The following is a 17,398-nucleotide window of genomic DNA, read 5'->3' on the forward strand; positions in this document are numbered from 1 at the left end:
GGGCATCTCTGTGTGGAGTTTGCATGTTCTCCCCGTGCATGCGTGGGTTTTCTCCGGGTACTCCGGTTTCCTCCCACATTCCAAAAACATGCTAGGTTAATTGGCCACTCCAAATTGTCCATAGGTATGAATGTGAGTGTGAATGGTTGTTTGTCTATATGTGCCCTGTGATTGGCTGGCTGTGCCCTGTGATTGGCTGGCGACCAGTCCAGGGTGTACCCCGCCTTACGCCCAAAGACAGCTGGGATAGGCTCCAGCACCCCCCGCGACCCTCGTGAGGAAAAGCAGTAGAAAATGAATGAATGAATGAATGAATTTTAAATAAATCTCAGTGTATTGGAAGTGTGTTGCCGAAAATCTAGCATTAATGCTGGAATTTAAACAGTTTAAGCATGTCTGTTTTGTGTGTCCGTAGCTTTAAGGCCAATGAGCTATGTTTGTCAATGAGCTATGCGTGTGTGGTTGCGCTTTTGTGAACTTTATCCAATTTTTACATATACTCTGTAACTCGGTTCTTGTCCAACGTGATAGATGCCATATATCAAACACAAAAAATGTAACATTAAGGAGTAGGACAGGAGGAAACAAATAGCAACACTAGACACGCAGCATTGTGAGCTCCAGTGCTACTGTCACTGTAGTATTACTGTCCATCCATGAGCTTATGCACCAAATGCATTGATATCCAGTCGGCAACTTCTCAACCTGTTTTTTGACAGTCACACATCACACAACCCAATTTGTACTACACATGCGCAAACTACGTCATAAGTCGAACTACTTTTTTGTCAGTTACAGATCGTGCAAGCGTTGGTCAACCCGGTTTGCAATGAGAAGACTACGACTGAAGTAGAACTTACGGTCAGGGTTGGGGGATTTGCGTCCAGCGTGGTTTGGTGAGGCGCATCTGAAGGTCGTGACAATGGCATTGTGGTGAGGATTGGGATGGTGTGGGTGGTGCGCTGGCGCATGGTGGCCATTGTTTTCCACCGGAGCCCTTGTGATGCTGATTTCAGGTTTGCGAACATCTCCAGGACTGGTGGACTCAAACTTGCGGTTGTGACTATGCTCCAGGGTTCGACTGGTCCCATTGGTGTTACTGCTGCCTTCGTTTCGACGTATCCCTGGGGAGTCTGTCGGCGTCTTGGCAAAAGTGACCTCCCTTTTGTGGCTCATCTCAGGGGTCCTGGAGTGGCCGAGGACCTCTGGGCGCTTTAGGGCGCTGTTGGTTACAAAGCGCGTGGAGGCGGGGCTTGTGGCATTGTCCACTTGCTTGCTGGATGAAGAGGAAATATCGATGGAAAGCTCCGAGCGGCGTGGCACTGGCTCTGGGGTCTTGGAGCCTCCTCCCCCCATAATGGAGCGAGGTTGGGTGTAGTTGAGGTTGTTGTTGTTGGTAATTGGGGCTGCCGTGCCCAAGTCACGGTAGTAGATGCTGGTGGGAGACATGGCGTTGCGGTGGGGGGAGTTGGTTGTGCGACGGGAGCCGGGAGAAGAGTGAGCTGAAGTGTCCACATCTTCCACCTCAAAGGACCTCTTCAGAGCTGCATGGGAAAGACAATGATGGCACATTACTTCACAATACATAATACTATATGTAAGGGTTTGTTGCATTGAAAAGTCCAAATCCGAGGCCACCGTCCAGGTAGGGGGCCTTTAACCAAACCAAGCCTATCTTGCTATCAATAACAAACAGTTTAGAAGGGGCACACAAAACAGTTCAAAATAGTTCATACCAAGTCAGAAAGGGTTTTAGGTTTGAGTGCTGGATGCCCATAAAATTACTCCTAGTACCTGCAGCAGTTTTTGCAGTAATATCATAAGTTGTTTTGTCATGACCTCAATGCTACATCCCATGTAATGCATTGGAGTTTAATGCAAAAGCTTGTGAGGCATTTTATGTTTGCACACAATTGGGGCCAAGAATTGCTCACTGTCCAGAATTTATGAGCAACACGAGCGTATTCAGAGAGAAGCACATCCTTCCTCGAGGTTCGTCGTGACAGGAGAAAATAGACGCACTGTACAAGATGATGATAGTGAGGGATGGGACCCCCCCTTGGGAAGAATCAGCATGAGTGATGTGTCATGCCAATGGCCAGAAGCTGGAAATATAATGACACACTGGCTAAGTCCTTTCATACACTCCCCTAAAAACATATTTCATCCAAAATGTGGATTATATCATTAGTTTGTGGCTTGTGGTGCTTGTGAGTGTGTACTGTATGTCTTCCTATGTAGCTAGATTGTGTAATGTAAATGTCACTTAAGTAACATTGTTTATTAATGCTGCAGAGTTTGTACATGTACAAGTAATGTTAGCATCAAAGCTAGTGCTATCAAAACAATACAAAATGCTAACATACTACTCACCTAAATACTACTCACCTATATATATATATATATATATATATATAAATATATATATATATATATATATATATATATATATATATATATATATATATATATATATATATATATATATATATATATATATATATATATAATATATATATGCAGGATTTGTCACGGAAAAGCAGCTACACTGGGTGACCTGATCAGATTTGTGTTTCTTGCTTGCTTTGTGATTACACGGCCTGAGGCAGTTTGTATTTAGAGAGCATGCAGTGAAGTGCACATGATTTAAGCAAAGTGTGTGCACCTTCATGTTTGGGAATACAGGCAATGGGGAAAAAGCAGAGCATCACTGAAGCAATCATTCAACTTCTGCAGTGTCTTCCTGAAGGCTATTCTATGTGGTCGACTACATAAACAATAAAATATGCAATCATGCATCAAGCATGACTATTACACGAACAGAATTATCAAGTATCCGTGTAGGATTGTGGGAATGACAGATAGATGAAGGAGTATTGTTCCATGTGAAACGGCATTCCCAGACTATGAGCTCGAATGGAGAGGTCCATTCCACAGAAGAAGCTCATTAACAAGAGTCGGGAGTCTCATCACCATGTTGGACTCCCCATCACCGCCCGGTGTCCACTATCTCCCGTGGGAAAATAATGCAGCACAGACAATAATGCTCTGGTGTACTGGTGCTGCAAAAACAAAGATGGAGGCAGCTGTGCTTTAACTATGCTTCATGGTTATTTGTCATAATATGCCCCAGGTGTTACCTTCGACTGTATCTTTCTAATCTGTGTCATCGTGTTCTCTCAAGGACATCCCAATCCGTGAACACAAACACCTAGCCTTGATGCAATCATAAGAATGGGAAATGTAATTTGATTTTTGATTAGTTTCTAAAACTAATGGTTTCTTTGCACACTTTAAAATCACATTAAACATGACTTTCTGATCATGTTTTATATACAGTGGTACCTCGGAAATCGAGGCAATTTTTCCCACATGTAGTAATGTAAATCCAATTCCGCTCAAGAAACCCACATATATTAAAGAGGACCTATTATATTTTTCCACTTTTCTGACCTATAAATGTAGTTAGAATGTTGTATTCATGTGTTAAACGATGCCAAAGTTTCAGATAATGAGGTTTGCGCATTCGGAAGTGAGCCCTGAAAGAAGTTTGGGATGGCTCAAAACGCTCGGTTTCAGAAGGTGTTGCAAAACTGTTCCTTTGTGATGTCACAGAGGACTGGGCTTCCTTATGGCCATGGCTACACACGAGATACACTCTCTCCCGACTTCCCCAAGCTCTCCTTCTCTGTTTACATTGCTAGAAATGGCTCGTAAGGTAAGCCACATTTGTTTACAACTCATAAAGATGCCACCATCAGGCACAAGTGGTTGGAGTCCCTGATTCCCTCCCAGCAAAAGAAATGCATTTTAATCTGTAAACTACATTTCACACTGGACTTTTCGTGAACATGGGCCAGTATGCAGCTGGACAACCTTGATGACAAACTTGCTAAAGCCTTTCCAACATTACGTGGTCGCGTGGAAGAGTCAGAAGAGCAAGCATTAAAAAGCAATTTCTCAGTGTCCGTGCCTGGAGGCGGGCCTTTAAGTTGAATACATTAAAACAAACAAAGAAATCCGAAGAAATGCAGCTGAATAGGTGCAGATTCTGGAAGAACGCTTTCTGTTCGGGTTATTGTGTGTAGCTGCTCTATAGGAGTACACAACTCAATACAAAGGGCTGAAAAATGAGCATAATAGGTCCCCTTTAACATCAAATATATTTTAGAGAGGACTGCATGGTGTACGAGTGGTTAGCGCACTGGCCACACAGCTAGGAGACACGGGTTCGATTCCCCACTCGGGCATCTCTGTGTGGAGTTTGCATGTTCTCCCAGTGCGTGCGAACTGTACAAACTGTACAAACATTTACACAAAATATTTGCAGCAAAATCTGCATAACACCAGAAAACTGAGGTGTGATTGCATATATACAGTGGTGCGAAAAAAACTTACATGACCCTGTGTGGAAAAAAGTATTGCCCCCTAAACCTAATAACTGAGGCTGTCAAGCATAGAAAAATGCAAAAACAACTGATAAAAACACCCAAATATCACTTTTCTGCAGAGCTGTGTCGTAGAAAGCATGCTACTCTGTCCCTCTCCACCAAATAAGCTTGCACTGATCCGTAAACAGACCCCCACCCACTCTGCTTTGTATCAAAGCCTGTCGTAATGCAGTCCCAACTCCCTATGATTACTGTAATGACCTGTAAGGCACTAAAAAGCACTCTAGTTTCAGAAAACATTGGAAATATTCTAACAGGTCAAGACTTTAGATGTGCTTTGCAGATCCTATTGTTGGCTTTGACGGTTGATGATCATGGTTTGAATAATTATTTGGAAAAGTTGGGCCAATTTCTATCCGAAAGCCTGTTTATGAGCACCACATTTTAGAAAAATCTATCCATCATGATGGAAAAACGTCTTTCCTCTTGAGCATGATACTACCTCTGATCCACCCCGAGCTAGATGAGCCCACCAGCTCAACATAATCCTAATTTTCAACATATCGCAAAGGTACTGGAAGAGAATCTAATGCTTTGGTTGACAGAAACTTAACTTGAATAAAAGCAGATGAAACCAGGAGGTATGTCACAAACACATCATGAACTAGAGAAAGTTAGCAAAACAAGCTTTTAGTGGAGGAGAATAAATGGTTCGAACCAACCTTGAAGCTGTAATTTTAGATGTATGCATCAAAGTGAACACATTCACTTCCGAACTGTTTATATAAAGCAAGCTAATGTGTCATGGAAGCGATGGTGTTAAGAGTGATGCCAGATGAAGGTCCATGTGGTGAAAACCAGGAAATACAAACTTCTTGACAAGACAAGGCCAGACCATCACATTTTACCCAAAGGTATTTTGCTTTGTCAGACAAATCTTTGATGCTATACCACCAAAAACAGCTCACTGAGTGTGCCAAAATTTGGGTGTAGTTCTCAGGTGAAGTCCTTAGAGTGTTTGTGGTCAAGTTTCAGTAACAGATGTTTAGCAAGGAAGTACAAAACACTACAGGGCAATATCGTGCTGGAATTTAGAGCTGCATACATGCACAACTCACACTGACATAACACTCCAGTCTGTTGTTAAATGCGTGCATGGGACTGTCATGTATGGTTATTTTACATTTTATTAGATTTTTTTTACCCCTAGATGAGGCCAAGGTGCACCTACCACAGTTTTCCGAATCTGTGGTTTCACGGACACACAAAGTAAGGGTTCAGTCACTGATGAACATCCACTCTAACACATCTCATTTTTAATATTCACTGTCAACGTTCATGGTTATGTAATGTAACACACGAAACCACAAAGACTCTTCTCGTCAAAAAGCACAAACTGATGAGACTCAACATAAGTAGACGCAACATAAGTCACACAATATCCAACTCAAAGTCCTTTGCACGGCTGCTCCATAAGCGGTTCGGAATGTCCTATCAAGCCAGTGGATTTGGAACTGAAGCAGGAAGAAGATTCCTACCAAAATAAAGCCACGAACATCACTTAACAGACACAACATGTCAGTTCGGTCATTCATATCGCTATGGCAATCATCAATGTCAATGTTACCCCATTAATCCCTGTTAATTACGGTACCACAATGGCTGCACGGTGCGTGAGTGGATAGCGCGCAGGCCTCACAGCTAGGAGACCTAAGTTCGAGTCCACCCTCGGCCATCTCTGTGTTGCATGCGTGTTTTTTCTCTGGGTACTCCGGCTTCCTCCCACATTCCAAAAACATGCTAGGTTAATTGGTGACTCCAAATTGTCCATAGGTATGAATGTGAGTGTGAATGGTTGTTTGTCTATATGTGCCCTGTGATTGGCTGGTGAACAGTCCAGGGTGTACCCCGCCTCTCGCCCGAAGACGGCTGGGATAGGCTCCAGCACCCCCCGCAACTCTTGTGAGGATAAGCGGTAGAAAATGGATGAATGGTTCCAGAATTTCTATTATGAATAGAATATTTTCACAATTAGAGCATGGAAAACCTGTTTCCTACCTTCTTACTATGGTTTTTAACATTATCACCTCTGGACATTAAATAACACTCCTATAGTCACCTTTACTCTCATATTACCCGATATATAGGAGACAAAATAATAGAAAATAAGCCATTTAAGACATAAATAACAAAAATAAAACTTGTGTGTGCTGCTGCAATTGTTTTCTGGTAAAACCCAACATTTGCTGAAATATGCATGTTTACAATAATAGGTCGTATTTGGTGCGAAATATGAGTTCTCAAATAGTTTGTTCTGGAGCATGAGATAAATGGTCAAAATAACACACTCCCATTGATAAAGACATGACTGGGTGAGGAGCAGCTGGAGGAAGTCAGCATGACCGGAGAAGGAACAGGAAAAAGGTAAGAGCGTAAGAAAGAAAAGAATAACAATGACAAAAGGAAGACATGTGACTCTCACACAAAACAAAAGAGACGTGTTGTGATTGTCTGGACACATCTTTCTGCAGGCGTTTATTTTTAACTACCGTTCCTTCTCTTTAAAAGCAAGTTGACCACTACATACTGGATGAATTTCTTTGGACTGACTCATAGTGCGTGGCTGTTTGTATTATCGCAGACTGAATAAGAGAAGTGGACTTAGTCACTTGAACGTCCACTGTGACTCCTGTTTGGAAGCTCGGCTTTCCCCTGCTGGGTCATTGGGAGTCAAACGTGACCATATTGGGTCGCGCTATAAACTGTCCCTGTGTTGATGGTTGTAATTTATCAAAGGTAAGGTGACCACACCCTGAGGCGCACCGTGTGTTTTGTTTGGGCTCGCTCAGCTGGGAGCTGTGAGAAGCCTCGTGGAATGAAATGTGTGCTGTTATTATCTGACTCAAAGTTTAAAGACGTCGCTTTATAACGAGCATATGGAGCAAAGACTACCTGCAGTTTTAGCGGCTAAGCTAAAATAAAATGTGAACTATAAAAACAACTGTTTGCCTATGAAATTAAACAGCACACCAAGTTAAAGTGTTACATAACGAGCATAAGAGGCCGGCTACACTTTAGCACTGCAAAAGTGACAACACACGCTTGTTAGCAAATGACAAGCTAACATTTGATATTTTTTGTAGCTCTACCCATAAAAAGGACCTAACACAAACTTCACTTACACTGTTTATCTATGAAAGGAAACAGGAAATCAATGTAATTACAGAACAAATGAAGTTAAAGTGCTTTATATTATTAAAAATAACTGTTTCCCAGTAAAGGCTTACAATTTAAAATGTTACAACCAGCCATTAACATGCACTGATATCGTCAATCTGGATATGGCATTGTTCATTCACTGCTACTACACAGGAAGCTAAATAGCCAGTCAACGAGAGTTGACAGCAAAGAATTTTGGTAGAGAATGGCAAATCACAAGCTCAGCCTAACAGAGCTTATGAAATATCTCTCAACTGCTCACGTCAGTTAAAATCTGGTAATGTTTATATTTGACCAACATTGTATATCAGCTTAAAAAGGCTAGATACACTTTAGCCTTGCAAAATTTGCTAAGATAACATATATTTTCCCCCAATGGAGTATTAACTATAAAAAAATTAATCACGTTCATGTTGAATTCTATACAAGCTATTAATTTTCTATATAGTGTGTGGACTTATTTTTGGATGGAATTACATAAGTGGAGTGGATCGTATTTGTTCAGATTTTGAAAAAAGGTACTATTAGCATTTTAATTCAGCACTTGCTAATAGCGCTTCATTATTGATAAGCTAAAAAACTGAGAAGAGTTTTTGCATATCACATATCACAGTCAAACTGACAAACCTGGACTTATATAACTTCTGAGTTTACAGTTTAATACTGAAGAATAATAAAGATGTGTTGATTGGGTTTGATGATTATGACATTATGTACAAATGACCTTTACAAACAGACATCACAAGTATATATAATACCTTACAATCAATTACTCAAGTAAAAAAAAGGCAACGACACAGACCTTCAAAATCAGAAATAATTCCCTCCAAGTGTGGATTAACTCCAGAATCCGACATCTTTCCCGTGTTTGTTCAATGTCCAAACTGTGATCAGTGAGCGGTAAGTGTCCCAAGCTCAGGAAGAACTTTAACTTTCACAAAGTTGTGTATAAAACTAAGTTGAGGGAATGAACCAGAATGCCTCCTCCTTCCTACGCCACCCCTCTCTCTGTAGCAAAGATACACTCCCCCTACTCCCTCCATGTCCTGTGTGTGTGCGCGCATGTGTGGGTTTCCCCTGCCCCCCACACACAATCCAGCATGCACACGCAGGACCCTTGTATTACTAAGTGGCTCTCAAGTTAAACTTCTGACGATCAAAGTGGCCTCCATGGCAAACGGTCACTTAAACAAAGATCCCCTCCCTCTCTCACAGAGCTAAACACCATCATCTGTATTTAGTACCGATTTTGACCAAGCGGCCTCTACGAGCTAGGCATGTTAATTAAAAGTGCGGTCACCTCAGTGGTCGCTCTGACACGAAAACCTGAGGGACTTCCTGGTGAAAGTTGACATTTGGAAACCAGGGTGGCGCCTCTGGGCAATCAGTGAGATTCCAACGCAAACCAACCCCTCTGGAATAGGGTATTATCAGCAAAAATGTCTCAAAATGTTGTGTTTATAGCTCATTAGAGAAACCGCTATGCTCCTATAGGGTGATAAGATCATTTTGGAGTACCTATAGATGAGGCACATGGGTGTCCAGCGAGAGTCAAATACAGAAATACAGCAGAAGCTGTAGCAATTATTATCCACATTTGATCAAAGTTACTTAAGATTTGTTAGATCAATACACATTGATGTTCGGACCTGTCTGCACCGGTAATCACAAAGTCTTTCTATTCACGCTTGTGACATCTGGCTGAAGTACAACTTTACAAGTACCAGCAATTATCGGTTCCGCGTCATAACACACCATATAGGTAGAAAAAATCTGTGTTGACAGTTTAGCGACATGGTCACTGGAATGCATTAAAAGTAGACGAGAAAAAGTGTTTCTTGCCTCACTCATTTATTTAGAAATTAAACAAAAGAGGTAAACAAATGTGATGTATCCAGCACATAGGCGAGCTGGAGTAGCGATTCACCTACGATTGTACTTAAGTATCACTGTGCAATGCTGGCCTAATGCCGGGGTGGAAGCTGCCTAAATCCCTCCACAATGCAATCCAACCCCTGACCAGTGAAAGAGCCAAGAAGACAGAGCTTGGATGCACTCCTCTGTCGCTGTCACCTATAGTCTCAAAAAACGATGACGATGTCTAGTCATATTTTCTTAAAATTAATGTTAAAATATCGTCTCATCTTGTTCTTGTGGATCCAATCCCATGCATCGTCTTGTCTGGTGAGTTGGGTCTCATAACACAGCTAATAAACACTAGAAAAGATACTAAAAGTAGGGGCGTCTCAAGACACTCGACGGTATGATACACAAGATTGGGTCCATATCGCAATCTACTAATTGAATTTGTATGCTACCCGAACCGCCGTTCATGTTGTTGTGTTATGGAACAAACGTGTCAAGGTGCTGAAACCAATGCAAAAAGTGAACCCTCTTCCTGCCTGCTTGGAGGTGACAGATGAGGAAAACAGATACCCATTCACACGGCAAAATGATTGACTTCATAATCTTTTATTGTGTGATCAATTAATGAATTAATCCCCTGCCTCGTGCCCACAAGTCACATTATACTGTAAAAGGCAATGTTTTAAGCGTTAAACAAAGCAGTCCCCTAACTCTTAAAGGAAATCAACCCCCCCCCCCAAACAGGAAGCAAGCAGGCCCCCTCCCAAACTGTGATATCTAATCACTATTGATTACATATCACAATAGGGTTTCTATGACAAACAAGCTCAGGAGTCGCAGCTGCAGCATTAATAAGCTGTGAGACCATTTGAGCAAAAAAGCTTCATTCTAGTGGCCGCTAATAAGATGCCAAACTCACCCTTTAACACCTGAGAGGTCAATGTCGACACAGAGAAACCTTGTGTGTTTATGGCGCAGTCGCTGGTGAGGTGTCTCAGGACAAGGAACAGAAAATGTCACAGGGTAAAAACACGAAGCATTTGAGATTATCCACAAGGAGTTAACCACGGGAGAACATCTGTCCCTTAAAAATCTTTATGTTTTGCTTTTTATTGGCATCCACATAACACGCATCATAGATCTTGCAGCTGTGCGTGCACATTTATAGTATAGTGTGTTTGGGCCTGCACACTGCACGTGCTAGTTAACATACATGTGAAAGCATAGTAGAGAACATAGTTACATTGGTGCATATACAGCATATAAATACACACTGTATTTAGTTGAGTGTGTGGCCCATCAGCACAGCACCATCCAATGTCAAATGTGTTGTAAAAGCTGCACCACAAGGTTTTCTGTAGCACTCAATTAAACAAAAACACAGTATGTGATATACACACTTCTACAGCCAGGGTGTATTTATGTAAACAGGGACATACAATGGCTGCAAGGCATTGCTGCGCGACAGAATGAGGAAAAGCTCTAAAACAACATCTGGGGAACCGTGTGTGTGTGTGTGTGTGTTAAATATGTACATATGTTAAATATGTTGTGTTTGAGTGTCTGTAGGGTGAATCCGCCAAACCAAAACTACTTAACATAGCGACACAAGAGTTGGACTTCTCCGTCATTGTTGTAAAAGTGTGTGTGTACAACGCACGTGTACAGTTGGTGTACTAAAATTAGGTTATGTATATTTGTACCACAAATTTTATGCAGTTTGAATTCACAAAGTTACATTTAAATTCATTATTCATTGAATGGGTGTGAAAAAAGTGTTCATTCTTTGTTCGAAATGTTTCGGATCATCAAACAAATTTAAATAGTCAGGTTTCAGCTTGAGGTCACATTTTTTTTGGCAGACAGCTGAATTCATGGTTCCATTTATCAAAGCAAGTCTTCCAGGTCCTGAAGCAGCAAAACAGCCACAAACCATCACACTACCACCACCATATTTTACTGCTGGCATGATACTCCTTTTCGGAAATGTGGCATTACTTTTATGTCAGATGTTACGGAACAACTTTTTAAAAAACTCTTGTTTTGTCAGACCACAGAGGTCTTGAAGATCAGGTCTAGGGGATGGAACTGCCATGCGGGCCTTTTTGCCCAGTGTCTTTCTTATGGTGGAGTCATGAACACTGACCTGAACTGAGGCAAATGATGCCTGCAGTCCTTTGGGTGTTGTGGGGTCTTTTGTGACCTCTTGGATGAGTTGTCGCTGTGGTAATTTTTGTGGTCATTTTGTTTGACCGGCCACTACTGGGATGACCACTGTTCTTTGTTTTTGCCAATAGTGCATAATGGCTCTCACTGTATCTTGCTGGAGTCCCACAGCTTTAGAAACGTATTTATAACATTTTTCAGACTGATAGCCTCATGCTCACGTGTATATGGTCTGGCAGACATGATACAATGTTGAGAATTAAGAGTTTGGGATTTTTATTAGGACTCATTGCGCCTAATGTGAGATAAGTCAAACCTGCAATAAAAGCCTGATGTTACGGAGATCAAGTCTGGTGGTTGGTGTCTCACTGAACATTACTATTTCATAACATTACTAGAACATATTTCCATAATGTTAATTTCAAAACAATATGTGTGATACTGGGCGGCACGGTGGTCTAGGGGTTAGCGCGCAGACCTCACAGCTAGGAGACCAGGGCTCAATCCCACCCTCCGGTATCTCTGTGTGGAGTTTGCATGTTCTCCCCGTGCATGCGTGGGTTTTCTCCGGGTACTCCGGTTTCCTCCCACATTCCAAAAACATGCTAGGTTAATTGGCCACTCCAAATTGTCCATAGGTATGAATGTGAGTGTGAATGGTTGTTTGTCTATATGTGCCCTGTGATTGGCTGGCGACCAGTCCAGGGTGTACCCCGCCTTACGCCCGAAGACAGCTGGGATAGGCTCCAGCACCCCCCGCGACCCTTGTGAGGAAAAAGCGGTAGAAAATGAATGAATGAATGAATGTGTGATACTTGCATGAAATCATATTAAACTGCTTGGTTAAGTAATCTTGTACATGTTAAGGGACACAGCAAGACATCAATCAAATATATTCTTTATCTCAGAACACGCTGCATGGTGGACAAGTGGTTAATATGTTTATCTCACAGTCACAAGATTGATGGTTCGAATCGTGCTCAAACTGAATGCAACGTGAAGCACCTGCTGCTTGGGCTTCAGGAATGATCAGAAACTAAATGATTCATAGATTGGCACCAATTTGGTATTTCTGCTTATTTTCCGCTTGTAACTTTCCACACCCTGCAATCAGCTGAAGATGCTGTCAGTGGTGGGGCTCATCTTACATCATGATACAATTTGTGTTTCCATCATGCTGGACAATGTCACCTGTCCAGCAGGCTTAATGTCATTCTTAAGTGTCATAAAAAGAATATTTGACGGGAGGAGTACAACAGTACAAGTCCGAGGCGTTAACTCCAAAAAGGATATCCTCTACACCTCTTTTATGGAACATGCTGAACTGGGTGACTTCCTTGGTTTCCTTCACACTGAGATTATGACCATGTAGGAAATCCTTACGTACCGCATTCATGGCCAGGTGCAGCCTTTACTTATGTTAGTTCATAGAGTAAGTTATGTAGAATGGATAATTGGAATTATGGGCTTGAAGAATTGTCCTGTAATAAGTCATAATTGCTGTATGTGTTGTCTACTTCAAATCAAACACATTCATTATTTCATTCATTTTCTACCGCTTTTCCTCACGACGGTCGCGGGGGTGCTGGAGCCTATCCCAGCTGTCTTCAGGCGAGAGGCGGGGTACACCCTGGACTGGTCACCAGCCAATCACAGGGCACATATAGACAAACAACCATTCACACTCACATTCATACCTATGGACAATTTGGAGACGCCAATTAACCTAGCATGTTTTTGGAATGTGGGAGGAAACTGGAGTAGCCGGAGAAAATCCAAAAACTCCATGCAAACTCCGCACAGAGATGGCCGAGGGTGGAATTGAACTCGGGTCTCCTAGCTAATCAAACACATTACTTTCTCTTATTATTATTATAATAATACATAATCGAGTAATGCCTCGCCACTTCACACTTAGAATTTTGCAGATTCGCTCTCAGTTTTTCAAAACTATATTAATAAATAAATGATGCTGTTTTGTGGTTAAATATGGCCTTGTATTGATAACAAATATGCACATTTGAGCAACTTTTACTTATTTTTTTTTCATAAACTAAGCATAAAAATGGCTAAACCAAAATACAAATAAAAGGCGATGTGATGATATGAAGTATTCTACACCGGTCAGGAGATGTCAGTAATGTTACTGTCATGTTTGCTGAGACACACAAGCACCAGATTTGATTGCTGGAATAACAGGTTTTTGTTGCTCGAATTATCTCATAAAAGGTACAATCGTCCTTAAGACAAGCTACTTTTGCACGCCAAACTAAAATTAATCTCTGAACCCTCAAGATCACTTCAGGTCTGCTCTCCACTAGCACTGGAAAACGTTTATTATATTAAGTAATATGAGTATAAAGGTGACTATAGGGGTGTTATTTAAATTCTGGAAGGCTCTACTGATTTTTAAAACTGTACTTATTTAGAAGGTCGTAAACAGGTTTTTTATGCTCTAACTGCAAAAAATATTTATATATATATATATATATATAAATCAGAATTCCTACACTATCACAGTCCGGGCTGGAACCAATTAGCTGTGATAAAAAGGTGATTAACCCCAAATAGATGCTAAACTATACTCGTTTGTATCACACACCGTCTGCGGAGCAGCTGAACTTTACAGTGGAGTTTAAACTCTTTAACACTGACTTGAAAAGAACTGCAATCAATCAGCGCACAGCAACCGATGCTGCTGCTAAGAAACCAAACTCATGCTACTGCATGGGTGTTGCCATGACAACAGGTACAAACAGTGCTGCAGCAACGCAGGTTTAAAAATCAGGAAGTAGCCCAGCCCAAGTGAAGCATATCGGAGGAAGTAGTGCCTGACTGAAATGTTTCCATGACTAAAAAAAAAAAAAAAAAAAATGAAATCCTCTTTATTGCAAAATATGAATCACGCACATGGAACATTTCACAGAAGCAAGAGGACAGGAAGTGAATACAACAACACTGACATCAAGTGGACATTTAAAACATACCGTCCCTTATACACAGTATCTATACTGATGTCTGGCCCCGGCATCTAAGCTGATTTATTAACGGCTGAATTAAAAGCTACTTTGTGCAGAGTCACTCAGCTTGACGTCTGGATTTAAGCAGGGTAAGATCCCCATGGATTAACTCTCGACGCAGGCGGCACATTGTTCCATTGCAGTATATCAACAGAGCTCGAGGGGACAACTGAAACATCTCAGATGCAGGACTGTGTGTCCGTCAAAAGACTTAGCTGACATATGCTCTGTCTTGGCTTCCTTGCAACTTAAAATAAACCATCTGCGTCTGTCACAATTAAGCCAATCCCCTATGGAAAGCATGGGGATTTAACACTGTCCACATATGCAGTCACTCTGTTTCCTCATTCTGATGACAGCCCATCACATGAGGTTTAGTTATTCGGTGACAGTGTGCATGAATTTCTTAAGATTGAGAGGATATATCAAGTGAGAAGCAGCAAGGAAGACATCACACACACTACTGCACCCCCCCCCCCAATGCAAAGCAAACTGTTCAAAGTATGACAGAAGTTATAAAAAAGACTGGACTTACTGGCTATTTTGGCTCGCTCCATAGTTGGACCTCCGATAGCCACATCAACCTCTCCTTTTTTTACTCTCCTTCCTTCTCTCTCGTTTTCTTCATGAAGACTTCCCCTTTCCATGCCCCGACTGACTCCTGACGCCCCGTCACCCTGTCCCCCCACGTTCAACCCTCCTCTCTCCTCCCTTCTGCCTCGCTTTGACTTCCTCCAAGTTTTAATGTCTTCAGTCTGTCAGGGTAGCAGCTGACGTCGGCGGCCATGTGCGACTCATATGGAGTCCTTTGTTTGCTTTTTGTTGATTTCTCTTTTTCTCTTTCCCTTGTTTCTTTTCTTTTCCTTAACACAAACGATGCTACCCTTTCACCTCTTACAAACTCAGCACCGTGAGCTAGAAACAACATGGACTGATCCCAAAGCTGACTTTTTATGTGGCTGAAAATGCATGGTTGCAGGTGATCACAATGTATCCCACCAGGCATCTCTTAGTTGTTTCTGATACAGGATATGCAGTATACAATATTACTATTCTCTTCAGCACTATGGAATAAACGTACCCAGGGAGGCTATATATATTTGGAATGCAACCGCTGGTCACCCTTCTTTATCAAGGAGGATCACCCCCACTCTTCTCAACTTCCACACAATATTGAAGAGATGTGTCATGGTAGACAGTCTTTCAACATTCAGAGCCTTGAGGAATTCAGGGTGAGCTTTGCCAAAGGGCATTCGACCACGGCCCTTGCCGTGTCCTGTGCGGTGTGTTGGTGGAACATCGGTCCTTGTACAACTGGCATAGGAGCATGGTTTGCATTGCCAGCGGTAGGTCGAGTCTGTTCCTTGTGAATGCTGGCCTCCACCAAGGTTCCCATAACTTTTATGGACAGAGGGTGTCCAGTTTGGGGGCCTTTTCTGGTCCTGATGGCCTCATCAGGCTGTGACCTTCAGCGTTTAATGGGGTGGTTTGTAGCTGGGTGTGGGATGAGACTCAGCACCTCCAAATCTGCTTCAAATGTTACTTAGTTGGAAAAGGTTCAATTGCACACTTTCAGTTGGAAGCGAGGTCTTGCCCCAGGTGGAGTGATTGTGTGTCATCGAATATTACAGTACTGACACTTAGTGACCTGTTTAGAGTACTACGTATCATCGTCTTTGAATACGTCTTTTTGCATTTTTGAAAAACTGTGATACTGATGGAGATAGGGATCGGTAATCGTACCGCGATATTGCTGATTTTGCTGTATGTTGTCAATCACTGTGTCAACAAGCGTGATTACGCAGATGACTCGTCTTTCCTGCTTCGCAATGACTTGGCGCTTCATGCTTCACAGCAGCAATGCCCGTCCTTTGTGCATTTGCAGACAATGCGCCCCCTGTGCAAAATGAGGCCTCTCACGGATGAGGTAGTCCTGCGCAGAATACGTGTTCTGCGTGTAGGGAGGGATAAGGCTGTGAATAAATCCTTCACAAACAGCAACACATATAACGACTATAAGGATTTTGATGTGGAGATTGCAAAATTGCTCCCGCATGACTATATCTGTATACACAGAGGAGAGTAATTAGCTGCATCAGCTCTTTGTAAACTGTGCATTCCCAAAAAAAGAGGAAATGTGCACTTGCAATAAATATGGAAGTAACTGGGGAAATATCAACTGATGCCATTAAACATGTGATGCTTGTCAAATCACAGTTGCAGGAGTCGCTTAGAGATCACCTCAAATTTAAGCAAACACTCTAAATTAGAGAGCAGAGCAGAGGACGCAGAATAAGGGTATTTAAGCGCATGTGTGTGCGTGTGTGTGTGCATGTGTATTGTTAAAGCAGCGGAGGACAGTGAGGGACTGCTCCAGTCTCACTGTCATTTCCTGTATATTCATCCGACAGGACACCGTTGTTCATTTTCTGTATCTGACTTACAAGTGTCCGTTCGTGACATGACTGAGAAGGCTGTTGACATTGTCTTTGGCAAGTAGATGCAACCGAGGGTGTTGTCACAATTGCTCATGTTGGTAATCATCAGCCTATTGCGTCATGCTGTGATAATGTCAGCTTTAACACAGAGAGAAGAGACAGGCTGAGTGGTGAAAAGCTCCTCTTTGTCAATTTACAAAAAGTTGTATAAGTTGATTTAGTGCACACACTCATATTTAAAACATGTGATGTATTTTTCAAAGTTTACAATGAAGTTTTAAAATAGTGCACAAAGTCA

At 41.9% G+C, this 17,398-nt stretch overlaps 1 protein-coding gene across 4 annotated transcripts in view; it reads right to left on the reverse strand.

Moving 5' to 3' along the window:
- The window catches only part of septin9b (septin 9b), a 72,141-nt gene that overhangs the window by 40,372 nt on the left and 14,371 nt on the right, over nucleotides 1-17,398 (reverse strand). For 2 of the 4 annotated variants that reach the window (XM_058091575.1, XM_058091572.1), the window contains exons 1-2: nucleotides 15,198-15,345; nucleotides 861-1,544 (exon numbers count right to left, since the gene is read on the reverse strand). In XM_058091575.1, coding sequence (XP_057947558.1) covers nucleotides 861-1,544; nucleotides 15,198-15,309 — 796 coding nt within the window. In that variant the 5' untranslated portion in view covers nucleotides 15,310-15,345. Of the gene's footprint in view, nucleotides 1-860; nucleotides 1,545-8,412; nucleotides 8,561-15,197; nucleotides 15,346-17,398 lie in introns of those variants that run through there. The other 2 variants (XM_058091573.1, XM_058091574.1) reach the window with 2 other exon arrangements.

The sequence above is a fragment of the Doryrhamphus excisus genome, chromosome 1 (genome assembly GCF_030265055.1).
Source record: "Doryrhamphus excisus isolate RoL2022-K1 chromosome 1, RoL_Dexc_1.0, whole genome shotgun sequence".
NCBI classification, from domain to species: Eukaryota; Metazoa; Chordata; class Actinopteri; order Syngnathiformes; family Syngnathidae; genus Doryrhamphus; species Doryrhamphus excisus.